This window comes from Marmota monax, unplaced genomic scaffold (genome assembly GCF_021218885.2).
Source record: "Marmota monax isolate L192 unplaced genomic scaffold, Marmota_monax_Labrador192_F-V1.1 WCK01_AAM20220418_F8-fsc00205, whole genome shotgun sequence".
In the NCBI taxonomy this organism is placed as follows: Eukaryota; Metazoa; Chordata; class Mammalia; order Rodentia; family Sciuridae; genus Marmota; species Marmota monax.
Genome location: NW_026692417.1, coordinates 1,437,982 through 1,463,311, shown reverse-complemented (window position 1 = coordinate 1,463,311; position 25,330 = coordinate 1,437,982). Strand labels below are relative to the sequence as shown.

General features: G+C 38.3%; 1 protein-coding gene across 5 annotated transcripts in view; it reads left to right on the top strand.

The window, feature by feature from the left end:
* The window catches only part of Wipf2 (WAS/WASL interacting protein family member 2), a 47,706-nt gene that overhangs the window by 4,465 nt on the left and 17,911 nt on the right, over positions 1–25,330 (top strand). For 4 of the 5 annotated variants that reach the window (XM_046442708.2, XM_046442709.2, XM_046442710.2 and 1 more), the window contains exons 2-4: positions 12,951–13,082; positions 23,412–23,544; positions 24,235–24,351. In XM_046442708.2, the coding sequence (XP_046298664.1) occupies positions 13,020–13,082; positions 23,412–23,544; positions 24,235–24,351 (313 nt within the window). In that variant the 5' untranslated portion in view covers positions 12,951–13,019. Of the gene's footprint in view, positions 1–858; positions 1,113–12,950; positions 13,083–23,411; positions 23,545–24,234; positions 24,352–25,330 lie in introns of those variants that run through there. The other variant, XM_058578749.1, reaches the window with a different exon arrangement.

Below are 25,330 nucleotides of genomic sequence, written 5' to 3'. Positions count from 1 at the left end.
TTTCCCTCTTTAATATTTATTTTTTAGTTGTAGTCGGACACAATACCTTTCTTTTTACTTATTTATTTATATGTGGTGCTGAGGATTGAATCCAGGGCCTCGTACTTGCCAGGCCAGCATTCTACCGCTGAGCCACAGCCCAGCGCCCCCCTTGGTTAATTTTTAAGAGATTTCTGAGATAACTTATAGAGGCTCAGAGCTCCTGGGGAGGCTTTTGGTATAGCTTGCTTCCTTAATATAATGTTTTTCAATTTTTCCTGTTCTACATTTTCTTGTTGCTCTGCTTGAGCTATTACTAAGTGGAAAATGGCAGATTTCACATTCCCCCCCCCCCTCCTTTTTAGTTTCTGGTGGATATCTTGTCTGTGTCACAGTTTGATATCACCAAATTGAAAGGATTCTTGACTGCTTCAAATGGGGAGGGTGACAGAAGCTGACTTGGGTTTCCTGCACCAGAGAATGGACTCTGTCAAAGCAAAGAATAGTTGCAGATACACAAACCAGGACTTTGAAGCTGTGACTAACATTTTGGCAACATGCATCCCTTTGCCAAATAACTTCTTTTCTTCTTGAGTGTGATTGTTGATCTCCTTGTCAAAGTAGGCTCTTGTTGCTACTGTTCTTCACACAGCTCCCAAGCAGAAGTTGGCAGAGTTCCGGTTGACTGACTGTCTCTTGAGCCTGGATTAGAGTGGATGGGGCGTTCCATGTCAAAATGAGGTTCATTGGCAGATCCTGAGAGGTGTTCTGCAAGGAAAGAGAGGCAGCAGTCTTTACTGAATGTTCTTGCAATCATTTATTATTTTTTTTCTAAATTCAAATCTGGTTCTTATTCATCTAGTGGTTAAATGCAGAATCATTGCTTTTGCCTAGCTTTGCAAGTCTAGGGCATTGAGGAAGAAAGGTAGTATTTCCAATCTCTGCCCCAAATCCCAAGCCTTTGAGCCAAAGGAACCTTATAAGCTAAGCTTATGAACATTTCTTTCTTTCGTTTTTTTTTTTTTTGCAGTTCTGAGGAATGAACCCAAGACTTTGTGAATGTGAGGCAAGTGCTCTACCATTGAGCTACAACTCCAGCCACCAATGAGCCTTTCTTTATATAATTTAAGAAGGTATATTAAATTGCTGGGCATGGTAGTGCATGCCTGAAATTCCAGCTAATCTGGAGGCTGAGGCAGGAGGATTGCAAGTTTGAGGCCAGCCTGGGCAATTTAGTAAGATCCTGTCTTAAAATAAAAAGGGCTGGGGATGTAACTCAGTGATAGAGTGCTTTCCTAGCATGTAAAAGGCCCTGAGTATGAACCCCAGTATGGCAAAGAAAGAAGGGAGGGGAAAAATGCTAAACACAACATTATGATGTTAATAGAGGAAAAAACTGGTAGGTTCTTTAATGTTTGTGTCACTTTTAAACCTCTCAAGATTTTTGACTTAGAATACAGAAAGAATCCATGGAGGCATATAAGTTATCAAATGGAAGAACCAGGAATTGGCTCCTACACTTAATATAATTTAGAATGACTGTCTCTACTTTGTAAATACCCTTTTGTTTTTCAGGGAATAATTAGCTGAAGACTACTTTGTTTCTGCTAAATCTTGGGATAGATTTTTTTTGGTACTGGGGATTGAACTCAGGCACTTGACCACTGAACTACATCCCTAGCCCTGTTTTGTATTTTATTTAGAGATAGGGTCTCACTGAGTTGCTTAGTGCCTTGCCATTGCTGAAGCTGGCTTTGAACTCACAATTCTCTTGCCTCAGCCTTCTAAGCCACTGGGATTACAGGCGTGCACCACCATGCCTGGTTTGGGATAGACGTTGAAGATCTTTTCTTGTAATGTATGAATGGCCCTACGTTGCAGATAACCCCCAAATAAATCTTCTTATTAACTTTGGAATCAGTTTTTTCCTGCCATCATTAGTCCATAATATTCTGTTTCTAATATGCAGGTTCAAATTCAGAGATTTTGATATGGTTCAGGGCTTTGCTTGTGGTAGCAAATATTGGAGTTATGTTTAATGTCTCAAATCTTTCTTTCCTGAAAAGTCTCTTAAAGTTTGGTAGATCTGTATATGTAGGTAATATAGTATACTTACATGTACAAATTCTTATAATTAAGTTTTAGAACTATTTTAGTTTCTTAAACTTGGTGGATTCAAATAAACTTCATTTGGATTTTGAAGTCCCTCAGTGCAAATAATTTGTTTTTAGTCAGTATTTATATTTCTTCAGTATTAATTCACTGACCTACTTTCTATGCTTATGAAAACACTGAATCCAATAATCTTTTGTTTAAAAAAAAATTTATTTTTTAGTTGTAGTTGGACACAATACCTTTATTTTATTTATTTATTTATTAAGATGTTGACAGACTTTTATTTTATTCATTTATTTAAATGCAGTGCTGAGAATCAAACCCAGTGCCTCACATACATGCTAAGCTAGTGTTCTACCACTGAGCCACAACTCCAGCTCTTATTTATTTATTTACTTATTTATTAAAATACTCTTTTTAAAAAAATCTTTTTAGATGTTGATGGACCTTTATTTTATTCATTTATTTATTTGTGGTGCTGAGAATCGAACCCATGGCCTCACACATACTAGGCAAGTGCTCTACTACCGAGCCACAACTCCAGCCCTACTTATTTATTTTTTATGTGGTGCTGAGGATTGAACCTAGGGCCTCACACGTGCTAGGCGAGCGCTCTACTACTGAGCCATAATCCCAACCTTCCTTTTTTTTAAAAAAAAAAAAAACCTACTAATAATCTCTTCTGACTGTGAAAACATTCCCCATATGTATTCAGAATTGGGACACTTGGTTGTTGAAAAATGGAATTTAAAGTGGTACAATCTAGGGGCTGGGGATGTGGCTCAAGCGGTAGCGCACTCGCCTGGCATGCATGCGGCCTGGGTTCGATCCTCAGCACCACACACAAACAAAGATGTTGTGTCCGCCAAATCCTAAAAAATAAATATTAAAAAATTCTCTCTCTCTCTACTTCTATCTCTCTCACTCTCTCTTAAAAAAAATAAAATAAAAAATAAAGTGGTACAATCTAGTATGAGGTAATATGCCTGAGATTTGTGGATAAGTGAGTTTTTTCTGTTTCCATTTCTGCCCTCCCAGTGCTCATCAGGCAGGTAAGGTGTTTTGTCATCTAAGATTCAGGTATGGGGTATTTAAACTGTTTCTGTCTCTCAGAAATATGGACATGACTATTTTTAGAAATTATTTATTTAATTTTATTGATTGATTAATTGATGGGTACTTGGAAGGAACCGAGGGGTGCTTTATCACTGAACCACATTCCCAGCCCCCCCCTTTTTTTTTTTGGTACCAGGGATTGAACTCGGGGGACTCAACCTGAGCCATATGAGTTGTTAAGCGCCTTGCTGTTGCTGAGGCTGGCTTTGAACTTGGGATCCTCCTGTCTCAGCCTCCCGAGTCGCTGGGATTACAGGCATGTGCCACCGTGCCCAGCCCTTTTTTTAAAAAACTTTATTTATTTATTTCGGTGGTGCTGAGGATTGAACCCAGTGCCTCACACGTGCTGAGCTACAACTGCAGCTCAGATTTTATTTTTCAAATAGCATAGAATTCAAAAGGTAAAAGATATACCCTCAGATATACATTCTACCCTTCTCATCAGTCCAATTCATTGTCCTGGATGCAACTGATACTATGTTCTTAAAATCCTTTCTAGAGATACCATCCATGTATAAAGCAAATGTATATATTTCTTGCTTGAAAAAAAAAAAAAAAAAGACCAAGCGTAGCACACTGTTGATACTATCTGCATCTTTTTTGTTTTTGTTCTGGTACCAGGGAACCCAGGAGTGCTTAAACACTGAACCATATCTCTTACTTCTTTTATTTATTTTGAGATAGAGTATTGTTAGTTTGTTAGGGCCTCATTAAGTTGCTGAGACTGGCCTCAAACTTGCAGTCCTCCTACTCTCAGACTCCTGAGTTACTGGGATTATCCTCATAAGCCACCATGCCAGGCTCTTTTGTTTTTGAATTTAATTTGGCCATTATCTTTATCAACAAAAAGAGTTTGATACCTTCCCTGAACTGATAATCTTCTAATTGTTTCCAGTCTATTGCTATTACAAACTATACTGATAGATCTTCTAATTGTTTCCAGTCTTTTGCTATTATAAACTATGCTCCAGTGAATAACCTATGTGTATGTGAATATATCTCTAAGGGTAAAGTCTTAGAAGTAGAATTTCTCAGTCAGATGTGGTGGCTCATGCATAATCCCAGTAACTTGAGAGACTGAGGCAAGAAGATGAAAAATTTGAGGCCAGCCTCAGCAACGTAGTGTGGACCTGTCTCAAAATAAATAAAAAGGGCTGGAGATGTAACTCAGTGGTAAAGCACCCTGGTTTTCAATTCCTATTTCAATTCCTACTATGGGAGTGGTGGAGGAATAGAATTGTTCAAGCTGATTTTTTTTTTTTTTTTTAATGTTTCTTTCTTCCTGTTTTGGAACTAGGGATTGAACTCAGGGATGCTCTACTGCTGAGCATCCAGACCTTTTTTTTATCTTTATTTTTTTAAAGATAATTTTTTTTCTTTTAGTTGTTAGTGGACCTTTATTTATTTATATGCAGTGCTGAGAATCAAACCCAGTGCCTCATACATGCTAGGCAAGCACTCTACCACTGAGCCACAATCCCAGCCCCTTCCCAGCCTTTTAATTTTTTAATTTTTTAAAAAAATTTGGGATAGAGTTTAGCTGAGTTACTGAGGCTGACCTCAAACTTGCTGTCTTCCTGCCTCAGCCTCCTGAGTAACTGGGATTATAGGCATTTACCCTTTTTTTCTTTTTTTGATATTTCTTATTCATTTGTTTAACAGGAATTGTTGAGCTCCTATGTGCCAAGGACTGTGCTAGGTGCTGAAGATATAGCAGGGAGCAAACTGCAGATAGTTAACAGGAATCCCAGCTCAGGTTGACTAGATGGAAGGGCTGTCAGGGAAGATCTTTGAGCAATTGACTGTTTTTTGTTTGTTTTTAAAATATTTTTTAGTTGTCAGTGTACATCTATTTATTATTTATATGTGGTGCTGAGAATCTAACCCAATGCCTCACACATGCTAAATAAGCGCCCTACCATTGAGCTACAACCTCAGCCCAGCAATTGACTTTTGAGCTGAAACCGAAGGATAAGTGTAGGACAAAAGACAATTCTAGATGGAGGGAATAGTTTATGTGAAGGTCCTGAGCGGGGAAGGAATGTGGATATTTTGAGAAATTGAAAGAAGTTTGAGCATGGCTACTGCTTAAGGAATGAGAAGCAGAGAAGAGGCAAGGTTAGGAAATGTGGGCTCTCCTAGAAAAAAAAAAAAGGATAAATAGTATAGTGAATTTTGAGCACAATCTCTAGAGATTTTTTTTCTGTTGATTCTTTCTACAAAAGAATTCTTTTTTAATTCTTTATTAGTGTTAATAGTGAAACCATTAGTATAATAAAGGAATTAAAATCTGATGCTTCTGCAGTAGAGCATGCTTTGTATGATAACTTTCCAGGATAAAGCCTATTCTTTTTTTTTTTTAAAGGAGGTTGCTTTTTTTTTTTTTTAAAGAGAGAGAGAGGGAATTTTTAATATTTATTTTTTAGTTTTCGGCGGACACAAATCTTTGTATGTGGTGCTGAGGATCGAACCCAGCGTCCCGCGCATGCCAGGCGAGCGCGCTACCGCCTGAGCCACATCTCCAGCCCTCTATTTCCTTTCTTTCTTTTTCCCTCCCTCCCTCCCACCCTCCCTCCCTTCCTTCCTTCCTTCCTTCCTTCCTTCCTTTTTTCTTTTTTTTGGTACTGGGGATTGAACCCAGTTGTGCTCTACCTCTAAGCTACAGCCCTAACCCTTTTTTATTTTTTATTCTGAGACACGGTCTCTCTAAGTTGATTAGGGCATCACTAAGTTGTTGAGGCTAGCCTTGCATTTGTGATCTTCCTGCTTCAACCTCCTATGCCCAGCTTTGTAGGGTGGCTTTTTAAAAAAATATATTTTTTAGTTGTAGATTGGACATAATAACTTTGTTTAGTTATTTATGTGGTGCTGAGGATCAAACCCAAGCCTCTGCCACTGAGTGGCAAACACTCTGCCACTGAGCCACAACTCCAACACGGCTCCTAGCCCCTTTTTGTTTTTTGAGATAGGATCTCAAAACTCACCTGAGTTGCTGAGGCTGGTCTTGAACTTTCCTTCCTCCTTTCTCAGCCTCCTGTGTTGCTGGGATTACAGGTGTGCACCACTACACTGGGCTTATTCTCTGAATTTTATGTATCAGTATTTTTGCACGTCATCATAAGTTGTTTGTTTACTTTGATTCTGTCCTTCCTATCAGAGATTTTCTTCAAATATCTGATAAGTTTTGGCTCTCTGTTTATTTTTTCAAAATATTTATGTTTTAGTTATGGTGGATACAATATATTTTCTTTATTTAAATTTTTTTTTGTAGTTGTAGATAACAGACTACCTTTACTTTATTTATTTGTATGTGGTGCTGAGGATTGAACCCAGTGCCTCACGAATGATAGGCAAGTGCTCTGCTACTCAGCTACAGCCCCAGCCCACACAATATATTTTACATTTATGTGGTGCTGAGGATCAAACCCAGTGCCTCCTGCATGCTAGGCGAGTGCTCTCCTCTGAGCCACAACTCCCGCCCTTCTCTGTTTATTTTTAAGAATGAGACACTAAAAAGCTGAAACTAGGTGGCCCTGGGCTCATCACACCCGTAGGGTAAACTGGCAGGCTGGTCAGAATATTCTTGCCTATAGAGTATAGGCCCGTGGCTGGTGTTTGAGTGTGTCTGACAACTGCTGATCCTGGAGCCACATAGGAGAAGAGAGTTGGGGAGGGAGAAGAGGACTTGCTATTTGAGTAGTTAGATATTTTACTTGATCTCCCTATTTTCATTGTGGCATTCCTGTCTTATCTGTGACAGGTCCCTTGGTTCAGAGGCCCTCTTGTTCAATTTTCTCAATCTTCTAAGTGGTAGCATGGAAGAAGATAGAGGAATATGTTGTTGTTGTTGTTGTTTTTAAGTAGACTTCCAGTCTACCACTGAGCCAAAAACCTCAGTCCTGTATTATACCCTCCTACATCCTCTTTTCCAGAAGTATCAGGCACCTCTAATTTCTGAGCCTTTTCTAAATGTTTTTTCTTCTTCCTTTTGGAACTGAGAATTGAACCCAGGACATTTTATTACTGAGCTACATCCCCAGTCATTTTAATTTTTTTGTTTTGAAATAGGGTCTTGCTACATTGGCTAAGGCTGGTTTCGAACTTGTGACCTTCCTGCCTCAGCTTCTGAGTCTCTTGGATTCCATGCCTGGCTTCTGTGAAGTTATTTATTCCTAGTATATCTGCATTCCAGCTTTCAAAACGTTGTTGTTGTTGTCGTCTTCTTCTTCTTCTTCTTCTTTTTTTTTTGTTTTTTTCATTGTTCTTGTTTTGTTTTTACATTTTTTTAGTTTTGGGATTGAACCCAAAGCCTCATGGTACATGCTAAGTACTACGCATTCTACCACTGTGCTGTAGCTCTAACTTGTTTTTTCTTTTCTTTAGGTTTGTATCTTAAAAAAAAGAAAAAGAAAAGAAAAAGAAATCTCTGTTCTGTTGCTGGCTTTTTTTTTTTTTTTGAGAGAGAGAGAGAGAGAATTTTAATATTTATTTTTTAGTTTTCTGCGGACACAACATCTTTGTTTGTATGTGGTGCTGAGGATCGAACCCAGGCCGCATGCATGCTAGGCGAGCGCGCTACCGCTTGAGCCACATCCCTAACCCGCGTTGCTGGCTTTTCTTTTCCTTTTTTATTTCTGTATTGGGGATTGAACCCAGGGGACACTTTACCACTAAGCTACATCCCCAGCCCCCGACCCTCTTTTTTTTTTGTTTTTGTTGTTGTTGTAGATGGACAGCATGTCTTTTTTTATTGTTTATTTTATTATATGGTGTAAGGATCGAACCCAGTGCCTCACACATGCAGGGCAAGGGCTCTGCCACTGAGCTACAGCCCTAGCCCCTCCCCAGCCCTTTTTAAATTTTCTTTTTTTGAGAAAGGGTCTTGCTAAGTTGCTTAAGGCCTTGCTGAATTGCTGGGACTGTTCTTGAATTTGTGATACTCTTGCCTTAGCCTCCCAAATTGCTTTGATTCCAGGTGTGCACAGCCAGGCCTGGCTCTTTGCTGTCTTTTTTTTTTTTGGGGGGGGGGGGGGAGTTGGACACAATACCTTTCTTTTTATTTATTTATTTTTATGGGGTGCTGAAAATCGAACCTAGGGCCTCTCACACACTAGGCGAGTACTCTACCACTGAGCCACAACCCCAGCCCTTATTTTTTTTAATTGTACAACCAATTAGAACATAGATTCTAATAGTTATCTCCAACACTTTCTTATAACTTTATTTTATTTATAATAAAATAACTCACACATGCTAGGCAAGTACTCTACCACTGAGCCTCAACCCCAGCCCATCTTTGCTGTCATTTTAATGGTGTTTTTATGAGGGAACATTGATAAATGCATTTAGTCTATCATGTTTAACCTACACATTCATCAGCTTTTTCTTGCAGATGTCCATTCAAACAGCATAGTATCTGTGCAGTGTAATACTGTGTCTGTGATTAGTAATACTCCTTTGATACAGTGTTTTCCAGATTTCCCTAACCCCAAGAATCACTTAAAGTGCTTCTTTAATATATAAAATATCAGGTCTTCTGGAAATTTTCTGATTTTAGTGGGTGTGGATTTAGGGCCCACAGATTTATGTATTTATTTATTTATTTATTTAGTTGTGGTTGGATACAATACCCTTATTCATTTATTTTTATGTGGTGCTAAGGATCAGACCCAGGGCCTTACATGTGCTAGGCAAGCACTCTACCACTGAGCCATAACCCCAGCCCCCACAGATATTTTTGTGTTTGTGTTTTAAACAGATCCTCTAAATGTATCTTATCTTAAGGCATATTTGAAAACCCTGATTTAGAAGAGTTCTTTCTCAACTATGAGTGACATCTCATGCTTCCATGACAAACTCCTTAGCTATCACCTAGCATTGCTTTTGTATTCAGACTCTGTTTTAGTCTGTCTAGCTTTGGTCTGCATTTCTAAATTAGGATGTGTCTTTCATCTGATTAACTCCCCTCTCTTCCCTAGTATTAAATATTGACTGATGATAATAACTTTGGCCTTGTGTGACTCCATTTTTCTGGCTAAATCCCTAAATCCCCTGGTTCTTAGGATATGTGGGTGGGGAGGAAATATTAATTATGAGTATTTAGCTACTCTATATTTTGCTGCCTAAATCCAGGAATCTATTAATGCTTTTGGAAAAATGGAAAATTGACACAGGCTTTGAAAATAGATGTAATAATCATCTGCCTTGGATTTATGCAACATCTTTTTTGAAGATGTTATAGCACTGTGATTTCAAGTTGTTTTTTAGCTTTGACAATACAAAGAGGCACATTTTCTTTTCCTTACTGTATTGTAGATCCTAGGACTGGAAAGGAAAAATGGCTAGTATCTTTTACTGCCTATATATAAAATGTCTGGAAATGTGTGTGTAGCTTCTGCTTGGTTGCAGTGAATTGCTTGGTGGTCAGGGGCTAAAATGTACTTGGTTTGGTAACAGGACAGAGGACAACTGTAGTACTCTTATCTTCAATCTTAGAAATCTTGTGGTTGTTATTAGCTAAAATTTAGCCTGAGGAAGCCATGGTGGCTTTGGCATAGAGCTGATATGCATTCTAAGATGAGCAGCCACTAAGCCACATTCCCAGCCCTTTTTATATTTCAGTTTTGGGGATCAAGAAATGCAATTTCCTAGCTGGACACAGTGATGCACACCTATAGTCCCAGCTGCTTGTGGGAGCTGAGGCAGGAGGACTGCTGCAGACCAGCAGTTTTGAGACCAGTCTGGACAACATACTGAGACAGAAGGAAAGAAAGGAAGAAATGGGATTTCCTTGAGACCAATCATTTTAGAAGTAACTACTGTTATATCTTTGGCTCCTATTTTAATGTCTTAGGGTAAATTACTTTCCTGGTTTTAGCCTCATTTTGTGAAATGCAGATTAGTTACAAACTATAATAGAGGGCTGGCCTGAGAGTAAGTGCTTATAATCTCAGCAATTTAGGAAGCTGAAGCAGGAGGATTGCAAGTTTGCCAGCCTTGGCAACTTAGACCGTGACTCCAAAAAAAAAAAGAAGAAAAAGAACAATAGCAGCAGCAGCTGGGGTGTAATTTAGTGGTGGCATGCCCAGGAGTTCAATCTCTAGTACAACAACAACAACAACAACAAAACTATAATAGGGGGACAGCAGTATATTTGAGTGCTGTTTTGTTACTTGATAGGTGGCTAACGTTTCATTGGTAGTTATGCTCTGATCAGCTTCCATGAGTGTGACTGTGGGGGGCAGCTATTGTAGTTTTTGAGTGCTGTTCTACGACTTGATAAGTGACTACCTTCTCAGGTGGTAAGTTATACTCTTATCACATTCCGTGAATGTGCTTATACCAGGTGTCAGTAAACTATGGCCTATGAGTCATATCTGATCCATAGCCTATTTTTATTTGGCCCTCAAACTAAGACTGGTTTTTATTTTTAAAAGATTGTGAAAATCAAGAGAAGAAAAAGACAGGCAACAGACTGGGAGAAAATATTTGCAGAAGACATATCTGATAAAGGACTGTTATCTAAAACATATAAAGAGCTCTTGAAACTGAACAATAAGAAAACAAAACAACTCAGTTTTAAAAAATGATAAATAGAAAAAAAATGATAAATAGGGATTGGGTGTAGCTCAGTGGTAGAGCATGGGTTTATCATGGTAGAGCCCTAGGTTTAGTCCCCAGCACACACATACAAAAAGTCAAAAGACCTAAACAGACAGCCTCACCAAAGATGATATACAGATGGCAAGTAAGCATATGAAAATATGTTTAACATCATGTCATTAAGGAATTGCACGTTAAAACAAGATACCACCACACACCTTATACAAGTGCCAAAATTCATACATCTTAGTGGTAGAGCACATGCTGAGTATGTGCAAGGACCTGGGTTCCATCCCCAGTGCTGGCAAAAAACAAACAAATCCTTTTTTATGTGGTTGCAGTAGTGCTTGCCTATGTTTCCAGTAACTTGGGCTGAGGCAGGAGGATCGCAAGTTTGAGGCCAGCTTGGGCAACTTAGCGAGACTTTGTCTAAAAAATAAAAAGGGCTGGATATGTAGCTCAGTGGTTGAGTGCCTTTGGGTTCAAACTCTAGTACTGCAGACCAGCAAACAAAGAAAAAAAGAATAGCCAAAATCCAAAACCACCCATGCTGCAAAGATGTGAAGCAAAATGGTACAGCCACTTTGGAAGAAGTCTGGCAGTTTCTTACAGAATACAACATACTTTTATCATGTGATCCAACAGTCACACTGCTTAGTATTTACCCAAAGGAGTTGAAAAACCCTTCACATGGATGTTTATAGCACCTTTCTTCAGAATTGACAAAACGTAGAAGCAACCAAGATGTCATTCAGTAGGAATGGATGAGCAGACTGTAGTATATCTAAACAATGGAATATTAGTCAACACTAAAAAAGAAAAAGAGCTAAAAAATGGATGTAGTATCATGTGACTATTGTCCCAGCAACTCTGAAGCTGAGGCAGGACAATCACTTGAGTACAGGAATTAGAGATCAGCCTGGGCAATATAATGAGACCTCATCTCAAAAGAAGCTAAAAGAGATGTCAAGACATGAAGGACTCTTAAATGCCTATTACCAAATGAAAAGACAATCTGAAGATGCTCTATGGTATATGATTTCAACTATATGACATTCTAGAATCAGAAAGACTATGAAGATAGTAAAAAGATCAGTGGTTGCTTAAGAATTGGAGGGATTGGCTGGGGTTATGGCTCAGTGGCAGAGTGCTTGTCTAGCACATGTGAGGCACTGGGTTCGATCCTCAGCACCACATAAAAATAAATAAAGGTATTATGTCTATCTACAACTAAAAAATTTATATGTAAAAAAGAAAGAATTGGGAGGAAAACAAGATTAATAGATATAGGATTTATAAGGCCATAAAACTTCTATATAATACTATAAGATGGTAGATGTAACTCATTGTACATTAGTCAAAACCCACTAAATGTACCATACCAAGAGTGAACCCTATGTAAATTATGGACTTTGGATGTTAATGATGTGTCACTATAGAGTTATCATTTGTAACAAATGTACCTGTAGTATGGGAGGGTATTCATGTGTGGGGACAGAGGTATATGATAATTTTATGTAGTTTTTGCTCATTTTGCTGCTGAATCTAAAACTGCTTTAAAAATAAAGTTTAAGCTGGCACAGCAGTGCACACCTGTAATCCCAGCAACTTGGGAGGCTGAGGCAGGAGGATCTCATGTTCAAAGCCAGCCTCAGCAACTTAGTGAGGCCCTAAGTAACTTAGTGAGACCCAGTCTCAAAAGAGCTCAGTGATTAAGCTCCCCTAGGTTCAATCCCTGGTAATAAATAAATAAATACTTATTCATTTAAAAAAAAGAAGGGAATGGGCTTTGTTGTGCCTCAGAGGTAGGGAGAGTTCTTCCTCAGTATGCACGAGGCTTTGGGTTCAGTCCCCAGCACCTCAAAAAAAAAAAAAAAGAAAGAAAAGAAACAGAAAGAAAGGTTAACAAAACAAAGGAAAAATAATATGCAACAGAGACTGTTGCCTAAAATGTTTGTTATCTGGCCTTTTATCAAGAATGTTTACCAAGCTCTGGACTGTATTACATCACATCTAGAATATGAGGTGCTTAGTCTTTCTAGTGCCATGCCTAGTCCTCTAGTCCTCTTAAAGTGTGCGAGACTCCTCAGTGTCTTTAATGGTAAAGTAATTCTTATGATTATCTATTTCGTTTACAGGTATATGAGTGACCTAAAGCTGCAAGTAAACACGGAGAGAGAGCAGTGCCAACAGGGAGCAGGGCAAGGATGCCAATTCCTCCTCCCCCTCCTCCCCCTCCTGGCCCTCCTCCCCCTCCCACTTTTAATCAGGTAGGTAGTCTTCTACTAGTCTATCTCCAAACCTTTAAGTAAACAGATTGATGGCCTTGGTTAAAAATTGGTTAAAAATTCGATTTTCCTGCCCATACCAATGTTATTTTGAGCCTGCCCTTTAATTCTGTTTTTAACATCCCAGATTTTTGGTCCTAGTATTCATAGATACTTAGGAATTCCTTGTATAGACATAGTATACTCATGACATTTGGTATGGGAAAATGGAGAACCAATATTGTCTGTCCTCATCATTTAGTCTCATGACTTCTGAAGAGGTCCATTTATTACTGTAATGGCATGTTTTATTTCCTTGTCCTGGTTCATTCTAAATGGAAATTTGAACTGGTTGCATTGGATTAGGAACTTGTATTTCTTCCTGAATTATTTGCTTTTCAAAGGAGATTGTGGAGCTGGAGATATAGCTCAGTTGGTAGAGTGCTTACCTTGCATGCACAAGGCCCAGGGTTCAATTCCCAGCCCCACAAAAAAAAAAAAAAGAGGATCCCTGGGCACCAGGGGAGCACTATCCTGGATATGGTGGGGGATCACCTACTTATCAAACAATTCCTGTAGAGTTCATTGGTGTCATGTAGTCACTAAAATAGTTTAGTTATAGGATCAATAAAAAAATCCAAATTTATGGGCTGGGGATACGGCTCAAGCGGTAGCGCGCTCGCCTGGCATGCGTGCGGCCCGGGTTCCATCCTCAGCACCACATACCAACAAAGATGTTGTGTCCGCTGAGAACTAACTAACTAAATAAATAAATAAAAGAAAAAAAAAAAAGGAGATTGTGTCATTTCTTTGGTATCCCTGAGAAAAGAGACAGGGATTCTTGTTGGTTGTTTCTTGCTACAAGTTCATTTTTTCCTTTTCTGCCCTGAGACAGTTTATTTTAAAGTCAAACATATCATGTTTTACACCCTATTAAGAAAGGAAGGAGCCAGCCCTGGTGGCACATGCCTGTAATCCCAGTGGTTTAAGAGGCTGAGGCAGGAGGATTGCGTGTTCAAAGCCAGCCTCAGCAAAAGAGGAGCTAAGCAACTCAGTGAGACCTTGTCTCTAAATAAAATACAAAATAGGGCTGGGGATGTGGCTCAGTGGTTGAGTGCTCCTGAGTTCAATCCCCAGTACCAAAAAAAAAGAAGGGCTGGGAATGTGGCTCAGTGATAAACACCCCTGGCCCTGGGTTCAATTCCGAGTGCCTATCAATTAATCAATAAAATTAAATAAATAAAATTTTCTAAAAAAAGAAAGGAAGGAAGCTGGGAATGGTGGCTCAGGCCTATAATCCCAGATAGTCAGGAGGTTGAGGAAGGAAGATTGAAAGTTCAAGCCCAGGGCTGGGATTGTGGCTCAGCGATAGAGCACTTGCCTAGCACATGTGAGGCACTGGGTTCGATCCTCAGCACCACATAAAAATAAATAAAGAAATAAAATAAATTGTGTCCATCTACACTAAAATTTTGTAAAAATATTTTTTAAGTTGTTTGATGGACCCTTATTTTTTATTTGCTTATTTATATGTGGTGCTGGGAATCGAACGCAGTGCCTCACACATACATGGCAAACACTGTACTGCTGAGCTAGACTCCAGCCCCTACACTAAAAATTCTTAAAAAAAAAAAGAAAGCAAGAAAGTTCAAGCCTAGCCTCCACAATTTAGTGAGATTGCTGCCTCAGAATGGAAATTAAAGATTACCTCTAGATAGGGAATAGGGGTGGGAGGGAGAAGGAGAATAGCAAGGATGGTGGAAGGGGATGGTCATCATTATACAAAATACATGTATGAAGATGTGAATTTGGTGTCAGCATATCTTATATACAAACAGAGATATGATAAATTGTGTTATAAAGGTGTATTAAGAATTGTAATGCAAAAAAAATCAATAAGAGAACTCATGTATAATCGCATAATTTGCTGTGAACATACTTTATATACAGAGTTATGAAAAATTGTGCTGTGAATGGATAATTATGAATGTAATGCATTCCACTATTTGTCATATATGAAATAAAAAAAAAGAAACACAATAGGTATATCTGTTAAAATGAAAGTTATTAATTCAGTGAATATTTTTAGTAAGTTCTTAATAGACTTTCTATATGCCTGATGATAAAATAAGAATTAATAGAAAATAAAATGTTGATATTTGCTAAGGTTAATTAAAAAAAAGAATGAAAATTAAAAAGGGCTGGGAATGTAGTTCAGTGGTTAAACATCATACTCTGGGTTTAGTCCTTAGTAATGGGAAAAAAGAAAGAAGCTTATGGAATAGATTGGTAAGAATGCAAAGTTTCAATAATGGGAGGAAAAAAAAACAGGGAGGCAGCCACTCTAACCTTACCTGGGCTGTGAAACCTCCTGGTATCACATAATAAAGAAGGAATCTGTAGCTGGATAATCTCAGTGGCTTGGGAGACTGAGAGGAGGATCACAAGTTCAAGGCCAACCTTAGCAATTTAGACCCTGAGCAATTTAGTGATACTCAGTCTCAAAAAGAAAAAGGGGCCAGTTGCGGTGTTGTACCCCTAAATCCCAGTGGTTTGGGAGGCTGAGATAGGAGGATCGTGAGTACAAAGCCAGTCTCAGCAACAGCAAGGCTCTTAACTCAGTGAGACCCTGCCTCTAATAAAAATACAAAAAATAGAGCTGGGGATGTGGCTCAGTGGTTGAGTGCCCCTGAGTTCAATCCCTGGTACCAAAAAAAAAAAAAAAAAAAAGGGGGAAGGAATCTGTGCCTTCTCATTTTAGTAAAATTTACAAGTAAAAGTAACTTCTGACAAAAATGGTCCAGAGGTGTGTGTGTGTACATAATATATATACATATGCATATGTGTGTGCACATAATTATTTATATAATTAGGTATTTAATAGGTAAGAAATTGTGTCTTGAAGAGGAAAAGTGACTTGCTTAATTTGAGGCCAGCTTGGGTAACTTAATGAGACTGTGTCTCAAAATAGAAAGGGCTGGGGGGCTGGGGATATAGCTCAGTTGGTAGAGTGCTTGCCTCGCATGCACAAGGCCCTAAAAAAGACTGGGGTACAGTTCAGGAAAAGTAGGGAGTGGGAAGGGGAAAGTGACTTGTTTAATTAGATTGGTCTCAGAAGTAGGACTAGAGTTTAGATCTGCCAACTTGTACTTATTTTCCCCATAACCTCTGGTTTTCAGACATCTTCTTAGGATGTATATGAACTCCATTTGAGGTGAAATTTTGTATGCAAAGCCCATTAAGAGCTACTGTGGCTATAGTGGGAGGAGGAAGGGGAGGCAAAGGCCCTGAGGAGAGGTAATGCTTGAACTGAGTCTGAAGTGAGCAGATTTTAGTCAGAAGAAAGTCACTTAAAGCAGAATGTGAAAGGATGGTGATTTGTGAGAAAGCATACGGAGGTTTAGATTATTACTTGAGATGATGTGATAGGAGATGAAGCCAGAGAGGCTGAGGGTTTGGATTTTTCTCTTGTGATAATGGGGAGTTGTTAAAGTATTTCAACAACTGGAGCAACCTGTTCAGTTTGTATTAGAAAGGTCCCTCTTACAGTGTGGAAGTGGATTAGGGGTTGGGACTCCACAAAAGACTATTGTTATTAAAAATTGAGGTTCTGGGGGCTCCAATTGTAGCTTAGTAGTAGAGTGCTTGCTTAGCATGTGTGAGGCCTCGGGTTTGGTCCTCAGCACCACATAAAAATAAATTAAATAGAGGTATTGTGTCTATAACTAAAAAAAAAATTAAAAAATTATAACTAAAAAAAATTATAACTAAAAAAATCTGAGGGTCTGGACTAAAGCAGTGAGGATGAAGAGTGGACATGATTTAGAAAGTAAATTTTTTTAAAAAAATTTGTTTATTTAATTGTAGTTGGACACAACACCCCAATTTTATTTTTATGTGGTGCTGAGGATCGAACCCAGGGCCCCACACATGCTAGGCGAGCCCTCCATTGCTGAGCCACAACCCCAGTCCTAGAAAGTAAAATGTTTTTTAAAAATATTTCTTTTTAGTTATAGATAGACACAATGCCTTTATTTAATTTATTTTTTTTATGTGGTGTTGAGGATTGAAGCCATTGCCACACACAAGCTAGGCAAGCACTCTACCACCATGCTACAACCCCAGCCCAGAGAGTAAAATCGTAAAGAGTTTGGTGACAGAAAGAGGAAGGAGATTTGAGAGATTTGGGAGCTAGATTGATGGTTTTATTTAAGAAATAATTATGTTTGTGAAAGAGCTCAGTTTTGGACAAGTTTAATAATATTTTCTTTACAAAAGTAATATGTTCAGCTGGGTGTAATGCATACCTATAATCCCAGGGTCTCAGAGGTTGAGGCAAGAGATTCATAAGTTAAGCCCAGACTGGGCAATTTAAAGAGGCCTTAAACAACTTAGAGACCCAGCCTCAAAATAAAAAATAAGCCAGTGTGTTGGCACACACCTGTTCCCAGCAGCTCAAAAGGCTGAGGCAGGAGGATTGCAAGTTCAAAGAAAGCCTAAGCCAAAAGCAAGGTGCTAAGCAACTCAGTGGGATCCTGTCTCTAAATAAAATACAAAATAGGGCTGGAAATGTGGCTCAATGGTTGAGTCCCTTGGAATTCAATCCCTGACCCCCCAAAAATAAATAAATAAAAATGAGAAATGAAAAGGGCTGGGGACACAGCTCAGTGATAGAGCACCCCTGAGTTCAGTCCCTAGAACTGGAATGGGGGGGGAGATATATTTAAAAATTTAGAAACTGTGGATAAGGAAAAAGGAATAGCCATTCATAATCCAATCTCCACCCTTATCAGGGATTGAACTCGGGCACTCAGCCACTGAGCCACATTTTGTATTTAATTATTTAGAGGCAGGGTCTCACTGAGTTGTTTAACACCTTGCCATTGCTGAGTCTGGCTTTGAACTCGAAATCCTTCTGCTTCAGCCTCCTGAGCTGCTGAGATTGCAGGTGTGCACAACTGCACCCAGCTTATAATCCAGTCTTCATAATGGTTTTATGTATATCTCCCCCTTCTTCTTTCCCTTCTACTTAAAAAAAAAAAGAGGCTGTGCATACTATACATACGGATTTCTAATCTGATTTTTTTTTCATTACTATATTGTGAATGGTATGAATGGCTTCTCATGTCCTTAAATGTTTAATAGTGTCATTTTGGGGGGTATTGAGTAATAGTATTTTCAGAACTGTTATTGTAATGTGATTGTGGAGCTGGGTACAATGGCACAAACATGTAATCCCAACAACTCTAGAGTCTTGAGAAAGGATTGCAAATTCAAATTCAAGGCCAATCTGGGCGTCTTAGTAGGATTCTGTCTCAAAATAAAAAGGCCTGGAAATGAATTCTGTACATGAGTGAGTCCCTGGATTCAATCCCTATTACCTCTCCCCCAAAAAAAGTTTGTATAAAATTAGGAAATACTAATAAAAGTAAAAAATGCCAAACTATGGTTAACTTTTGTTAAGATTGTGTTTTATATTTACTGTAGGAAAATTAGAAAATACAAGAAAACCAAGAATTATTGCATGATAATAATCTTCAGTAGTATATCATTGTACAGTATGTACTTGCAGAAGTTTTCTGTGTATACCTTTTTTCCTCCTAAAGTATATATTGTTTATTGAGCTTTTACTATATACACTAAGCACTGTACTAACAATCTTTTTAAAAGTGTGACCTCATAGCTAAGGAGGCTGAGGCAGGAGAATCACAAGTTCAAAGCCAGCCTCAGCAAGACTCTGTCTCAAAACAAAAAATAAAAATAAAAAGGGCTGGGGATATGGTTTACTGGTTAAGTGTGCATAGGTTCAATCCCTAGTATCCCTCCAAAAAGTAATAAATAAAAGTTTGATCTCACTAGGAATGTAGCTAAGAGGTAGATAGCACTTGCCTAATGATGTGTGAGGCCTTGGGTTCAATCTCTAGCACCACAACGAAAAAAAAAAAAGAAAAAAGTGGCACCTCATTTAATTCCCAAAACTACCTGTGTGACAGGTTCTATTGTTATTCCTGTTTTATAGAAGAGAAAACTGGAGTAACACTATTGTTTTGTAATATTTTTATGATTGTGTCAAAATGTTTACTGCTGAGACAGTTCTACATCTTTAAGAGCTTAACTGGTACTCCATTGTATAGTTATATTTTCATTGTTCCTTTTTGTTGAACTTTTATATTATTTTCAGTTATATGCTGTTATAAATAATTTATTGCAATTAGTAGCCTTGTGCATTTTTTCCCCCCCTCAAAACTAATTCCTGGGGCTGGGGTTGTGGCTCAGTGGTAGAGCACTTGCCTACCACGTGCAAGGTGCTGGGTTCCATCCTCAGCACCACATAAAAATAAAGGTATCGTGTCCAATTACAACTAAAAAAAAAAAAAGTTTAAAAAAATAAATAAATAAAAGTTAGGCTGGGTGCCATGGCATACACCTATAATCCCAGCAGCTTGGGAGGCTGAGGCTGGAGGATTGGGAGTTCAAAGACAGCCTCAGCAACTTAGCAAAGCACTTAGCAACTCAGTGAGATCCTGTCTCTAAATCAAAAAAAAAAAAAAAAAAAGGATGGGGCTGGGGTTGTGGCTCAGTGGTAGCGTGCTTGCCTAGCTCTGAGAGGCACTGGATTTTATCATCAGCACCACATATAAATAAATAAACAAAATAAAGATATTGTGTCCATCTACAACTAAAAAGGGGGGTGGCTGGGAATGTGGTTCAGTGGTTAAGTGAGTTTTTTGGATTGGGTTCAATCCAAAAAAAAAAAAGAACAATAAAAAAACCAAAAATTACCTAAATAAATTTAAAAAATAAGAAGTTACACTAATAGTGAACCTGTTTTAAAAAAAATACAATTGGGCTGGGATCACCGCTCAGTGGTAGAGTGCTTGCCTAGCATGTGTGAGGCACTGGGTTCGATTTTCAGCACTGCATATAAATAAATGAATAAAATTAAGGTTCATCAACATCTAAAAAATATTTTATAAAAGCACAATAATAATTATTATTATTTTGTACTGGGGGGTTGAACTCAGGGGCATTTAACCACTGAACCACATTTCCAGCCCATTTTTTGTTTTGTTTTGTTTTTTGTTTTCTGTTTTCAGGGGGGCGAGTACTGTGGGGATTGAACTCAGGAGCACTCAACCACTGAGCTGCATCCCCAGCCCTATTTTGTATTGTATTTAGAGTCAAGGTCTCACCGAACTGCTTAGCACCTTGACATTCCTGAGGCTGGCTTTGAACTCATCCTCCTGCCTCAGCCTCCTGAGCTGCTGGGATTCAGGTGTGCACCATTGAACCTGGTCTGTTTTGTTTTGTTTTGGTTGAGACAAAGTCTTGATAAGTTGCTTAGGGATCTTGCTGGGTTGCTAAGGCTGGCCTCAAACTTTCTTTTTTATTTAGTTTTTTGTTCTTATTTTTATGTGCTGCTAAGAATCAAACCCAGTGCCTCACACGTTAGGCAAGCATTCTATCACTGAGCTACAGCATCAGCCCTGGCCTCCTATTTCAATCCTCCTATTTCAGCTTCCTGGCCTCCCGAGACGCTGGGATTACAGCTATGTGACACAGTGCCTGACTGTAAAATTAATTTCAAGAAGTAGAATTCTTGTGCCAGACTTTCTTAAGGCTTTTGATACATATTGTGAAATTACTTTTTAGAAAGATTATGCCAATTTATCTTGCCCCACATGGTGTGAGTGCCTGTTTCTCTGAATATTTATGACCACCATATGGTACTTCTTCATTATACACATTTTTTTTGAGCTCAGTGTATCAGGCGTGTACTGCAGTGAGCAGTGGTCCCTGCCTTCATGAAGCTTGTAGTCTTTTTAGTAATGATGTAATCTTTACCAGTTTAATAGGCAACTAATGATACTCTGTTTTAGCATGCATTCTTTTTTAATACTATATATATTTTGTTTGTATTGGTGGTTATTTGATTTCTTTTGTGAAGTATTGGCTATGTTCTTTGCTTATTTTCCTGTTGATTTTTAAGTCATCATTATATGGTAAAGCTCCATAGGTAGGATATTACCTTTGTGTTTATCATATATTACATTTGTCCCAAATATCTTTTCCTCCCAGTTTGTCATCTGCCTATATTCCTAAATAAATAATTTGTAATAAGTAATTCTGTCAGTCTTTTCCTATATTTTATTTGTCATGTTTAGAAGGTCCTTCCACTTACCTATTTTCTCCGTACAGTACATATATGGTTTTGTTTTTTACACTTTAATTTTATAATTCAACTAGGAATTTAACTTTATAAAAAGTTGTCATCCACTGTATATTTAGTAATCTATCTTTTCTGTACTGAAGAAATATACTTTTATTCTTCAAGTACTGGGTATTGAACCCAGAGCCTCATTACAGCAAGCTCTCTATCACTGAGCCATATCCCAGCCTTGTTTTTTTTTTTTTTTAATAGCTTTATTTTATTCATTTTATTTTAGGTGGTGCTGATGTTTGAATCCAGGGCCTCACATGTGCTAGGCAAGCATTCTACCACTGAGCCCCAACTCAGCCCCTCCAGCCTTTATTATTACCATTTTATTTTAGTTGTACTGGGGTTTAAACCCAGGGGCACTTTCTTTGTTACTTAGCTACATCCTCACTCCTTTTTATTTTGAGACAGGGTCTTGCCTTGAACTGGTCATCCTCCTGTCTTGCTCTCTCTGTCTTAGCTGGGATTATGGGCATGCACCATTTTCTTATTTCTTTCTTTCTTTTTTTTTTTTTTTTTGTGGTTGTGGAGATTGAACCCAGGGCCTTGTGCATGCAAGGTAGACACTCTACCAACTGAGCTATATTCCCAGCCTATTCTTATTTCTTACATTGACCTGGATCTGCTTATGAACTTCATATTTTATTGCATTTATTAGCTCTGTCCCTGTACTCCTGTTGTTACTCTTGGCTTTTGGTGGCACACGTCCTATTTTTTTTGGCCGGGGGTCGAGGTGAGTACCGGGTATTGAACTCAGGGACACTCGACCACTGAGCCACATCCCCAGCTCTATCTATATTGTTTATATGTGTGTGTGTGTGTGTGTATTTAGTTGTTGATAGACCTTTTATTTTATTACATGTGGTGCTGAGAAATGAATGCAGTGCCTCACACATGCCAGGCAAGTGCCCTATTTTGTATTTTATTTAGAGACAGGGTCTCACTGAGTTGCTTAGCACCTCACTTTTGCTGAGGCTGGCTTTGAACTCAGGATCTTTCTACCTCAGCCTCCCAAGCCACTGATATTACAGGCATATGCCACTGCACCCAGTCACAAGACCTATTTTCTTAAAAATTCCATTTGTTTAGTTTAAAAAGCTCTAAGCTTACAAATTATGTTAAGATTTAACACATGTATAATATTGGGTCTTCCTATTCAGGAATATCATTATTGATGTGTTATACTTACAAGTAGAATATTCATTTGGAGATGTCCTATAGTCTTTGGTGCATATATATGGATATGAAGCTCAGATCATAGGCATGGGTGACAAGAAAAAAAAGATGTGAGATTTTTGGGCTTACATGTGGTATGCAAACCATTAGATGAGCTTGCTTAGAAACATTTAGATGGAGGCTAAGCATAGCTCTCTGGGAATTGACATTTAAGAGGAAAATAAATTACCTGAAAAAATACATGATGTTGAAAGTTTCAATTGGGAGAGTAGACAAGGCAAGGACCTTTAAATCTTGGTTATGTTTACTAATCATGTGACATTACTTTCCTAAACCTTTATTTTCTCTTCTTTGGAATGGGAATATTATTATCCATTCTATAATATTGTTTAGAGTATAAACTGAAGAAAGATGGAGACAACAGGATATGTTAGTAGAGATAAGATGAGCTTTGTGGTCGCCATTGGGGTTTAGATTTTTGCTTTACCATTTACAAAGTTGTACTGTCTTAAGAAACTATTCAGCTTCTGGTCCACACTTTCCAAGTGGGGGATAATGATAATAATACCTTTCTCATAGGAATATTTCTAGGTTTTAATGAGATAATATAGATAATATGCTTAGCACAATTTCTGGGACTCAAATGTTGCCTTGGTGATGGTGATATGTATAGAGTGGTCAATGCACAAAACCTAGCGTATGGATAATATTAGTGCAGGCCTTCTGTATGAAACTTATGAATAGGAAGAGATCTATACTCTTCACAAAAGTTTAGAATAGGAGAAAAAAGACTGGCACATTGATATGGCCACTTGGGACATATGTGTGATTGGGTCACGCAGGCCTCTTATGGAATCCAGTTTCACTTAGGTCATTTATCTTGAGCTTGTGATGAAGGGAACTATTTAGGTAAACATTTTATTTCCCTCTTCCTCCAGGCAAACATAGACCCTCCCAAGCTGAGTAGAGATGAGCAGCGGGGAAGAGGTGCCCTCTTACAGGACATTTGCAAAGGGACCAAACTGAAGAAGGTGACCAACATTAATGATCGGAGTGCTCCTGTCCTCGAGAGTGAGTCTAAGCTTCATTTCCTCGTGAGACACGAGGATTCCAGAATTGACTTGGAGATTTATCTGGGCTGTCATTTTTATTATTGAGTCTTGAGTGAGAAACTTTTGTCCTGGGACTTCCATTGGCTCTTCCTGTTTGCTCATTTGAATACTTTAGAAGTTTCTTCCTGACCCTTAACAAGTATTCTCCAAGTTAAGACTCCCACCTTCTAATGCTTGTTGGGACACATCTTTGGCTGTTCTTTGAGGAGACTACTACATTCCTAGAAACCTCTTGACTGAAACAAAACATGATTTTATAATTGCTACAAGTTTCCATTCCTGTAGTCCTCAGGAGAGTTTCCTTGAACTGTTAGCTCCCTTACATCTGGGATTTGGAAAGGAGAGCCCAGAGAACTCTGTTGAACGTTTCTTTATCCCACTTGTTATCACTTCACCCTAAGTAAGAGAAGAATGGCTCCTTGTTCCTTTTGTTTTTTTCTCTTTCATCACAGTGAAGAGTTCCATCCCCATTTGAAGCTGTGGAGTAGAAAGGTCTAGTTTTTTTAAATGAAAAGGCAAAAAAAAAAAAAAAAAAAGCAAGATTGGTTTGTTTGCAAATTAAAGCCCAGATAGAGGCGGGGTTGTCCCGGGGTTGACTGGTCATCAGCACAGAACATATGACATGAAAACTTAATGGTATGCTTTCCAGAGCCCAGAGGAAGCAGTGGTGGTTACGGCTCTGGAGCTGCTGCCCTGCAACCCAAGGGAGGTCTCTTCCAAGGAGGAGTGCCGAAGCTCCGCCCTGTGGGAGCCAAGGACGGTTCAGGTATCTGATAAATACTTTCTTAGGAGATTTCTAAAGTGCATTTGTTAATTTCTGACTTGTCCCAAGTAGGTCATCTGGAGTTGAGGACTGTGGTTGAGGTGGGAACAGAGGAGTAGTTACAGAATAAACAAAATTTGAGAGGTTAAATAAAAATGTATTCAACTTAGGTAAAGAAAATGTGATAGATATACAAAAGAATATTATTCGGCATTTAAATAGAAGAAAATTCTGTCATGCCTGTAATTCCTATACCACTGAGCCACAATAAATAAGCTAGGAGGACACTATTTTAAGTGAAATAAGCCAGATAGACACAGAAAGGCGAACACTGTATGATCTCACTTATATTTAGAATCTAAAATAATTGAATGTGGAAGTTGAGAATACAATGTTGGTTACTAGTAGCTCGGGTAAGGACAGAGATATTGATCAAAGGGGGATAAGGACAGAGATATTGATCAAAGAGTAGAGAGTTTCAGTTAGACAGGAAAAATACATTTTAGTAATCTATTACATAGCATGGTAATTATAGTGAATAATAATATATATTTCAGAATTGCTGAAAGAGTGATTTTAAATGTTATTACTGTGAAGAAATAAATATTTGACATGCTAGGTTGGTTAATCAGCTTGATTTAATCCTTCCACAGAGTATATATCACTTTTTATACCCCATAAATATGTATAGTTATTATTTGCCAACTAAAAATAAAATCAAAAAAATTATTCAGCTCATATCAGCAAAAATTTTTAAATGATTCTGAGCCTAAAATCAAATAAAAACTCAGAACTAAGTCTGGGAAGTAGCTCAGTGATAGAGGGAGTGCTTTATATTTGTCAAGCCCTGGGTTTGACTCTCAACACCACAAACAAAACAAATTCCAGAATCGTGAAGGTTGCACTGAGGAGGCAGGTGAAGTAGAGATACTATCTAATAGATACCTTGCTCTGTTGACCCAGTGTTGTCTGATGTATTTGT